We start from the raw sequence: 1406 nt of genomic DNA on the forward strand, positions 1-1406 counted from the left end.
AGCTGATTGAGAGGGTTAAGGAAAGAAGTATGCTTTGCAGCTAGATGAGTCGACAGACATATCAAATTCTGCACAATTACTTGCATTCATTAGATACAGTTTTGGTGGAAAACTTCAAGAAGACATGCTTTTTTGCACTGTACTAGAGGGGACCTGTACAGGTAGTGACATTTTCACAAAGCTAGACACCAAAATACAAAAGGAGGGCTTGTCTTGGGACCAGTGTGTTGGTGTGTGCACAGACGGTGCTGGGGCAATGTTGGGTAAGAGGAAAGGACTTAAAGCAAAAGTTTTACAAGTGGCACCTCACATAAATTTTACACATTGTATTATTCACAGGGAAGCTCTTGCTAGCAAAGCACTCAATCCAGAGTTAAGCAGTGTTCTTCAAACTGCGATTAAAATAGTAAATTACATCAAACACGTCCCATAAATGCCAGGCTGTTCTCCACACTCTGCAATGAGATGGGCTCGAGCATGAAGCACTGTTGTTCCACACAGAAGTCAGGTGGCTGTCCCGAGGCAAAGTTCTCAGCCGCTTGTATGAACTACGAGATGAGGTGCGCCTGTTCCTGATCAAATCTGAGTCCCAACTTGCTGACTATCTGACTGACCCTGACTGGTTAGCAAGTCTAGCATATTTGTCTTGTATATTCGAAAGACTTAATCTGCTGAATTTATCACTACAAGGCCCAAACACGAACATCTTGATTCTTTCTGACAAAATTGATGCATTTACAAGGAAGCTGGAACGATGGGCTGTGCGAGTTGATGGGGGCAGTGTTGAAATGTTTCCTGAGGTGGAAGAATTTATGGCGGAGAATGAATTAAGCGTCGATAACGTGAAGGTAATGATCACGACTCACCTACAAGGTCTTGTGGACCACTTCAAGAAATACTTCCCAAAAGAGACAACCCCACAACAATATGACTGGATACGGCAACCATTCACTGCTACAGGGGAGCACTTATCATCCGACATGGAGGATGAGCTGCTGGAGCTCTCCAGTGATCGGACTTTACAGGCATCGTTTGGCTCAACCACACTGGATGAGTTCTGGATTTCAATTGCAAGGAATATCCACGATTATCCATGGCAGCAATGGATGTATTACTTCCTTTAGGATCAACCTATTTATGTGAAAAGACTTTTTCGGCACTGACTTATATAAAAAACAAATACCGATCACGACTCAGGGTGGAGGATGATCTCCGAGTTGCCATCTCTGGTATCAAACCCAGGATGGAGTTACTGTGCTCAAAAAAAGCAGGCCCATGTATCTCACTAATTGATGTTAGTTATTCATGATAAACTTAGGCCTGTGTAAATACTGTTTTCACTGTGGAATAGGGATATAATTAACTAATCACTGCTAGTGGAGCCCCATAGTTGGGCCTAAATATTG

At 43.0% G+C, this 1406-nt stretch overlaps 1 protein-coding gene across 1 annotated transcript in view; it reads left to right on the forward strand.

Annotated features, from left to right (window-relative positions):
- The window catches only part of LOC136849361 (zinc finger BED domain-containing protein 5-like), a 1209-nt gene extending 85 nt beyond the window's left edge, over nt 1–1124 (forward strand). Inside the window, exons 1-2 of the mRNA XM_067122713.1 lie at nt 1–27; nt 691–1124. The exon at nt 1–27 is cut by the window's left edge and continues 85 nt beyond it. Coding sequence (XP_066978814.1) covers nt 1–27; nt 691–1124 — 461 coding nt within the window. The remainder of the gene's footprint in view (nt 28–690) is intronic.
- Nucleotides 1125–1406: the final 282 nt, after the last annotated feature.

This window comes from Macrobrachium rosenbergii, chromosome 21 (genome assembly GCF_040412425.1).
Source record: "Macrobrachium rosenbergii isolate ZJJX-2024 chromosome 21, ASM4041242v1, whole genome shotgun sequence".
Lineage (NCBI taxonomy): Eukaryota > Metazoa > Arthropoda > Malacostraca > Decapoda > Palaemonidae > Macrobrachium > Macrobrachium rosenbergii.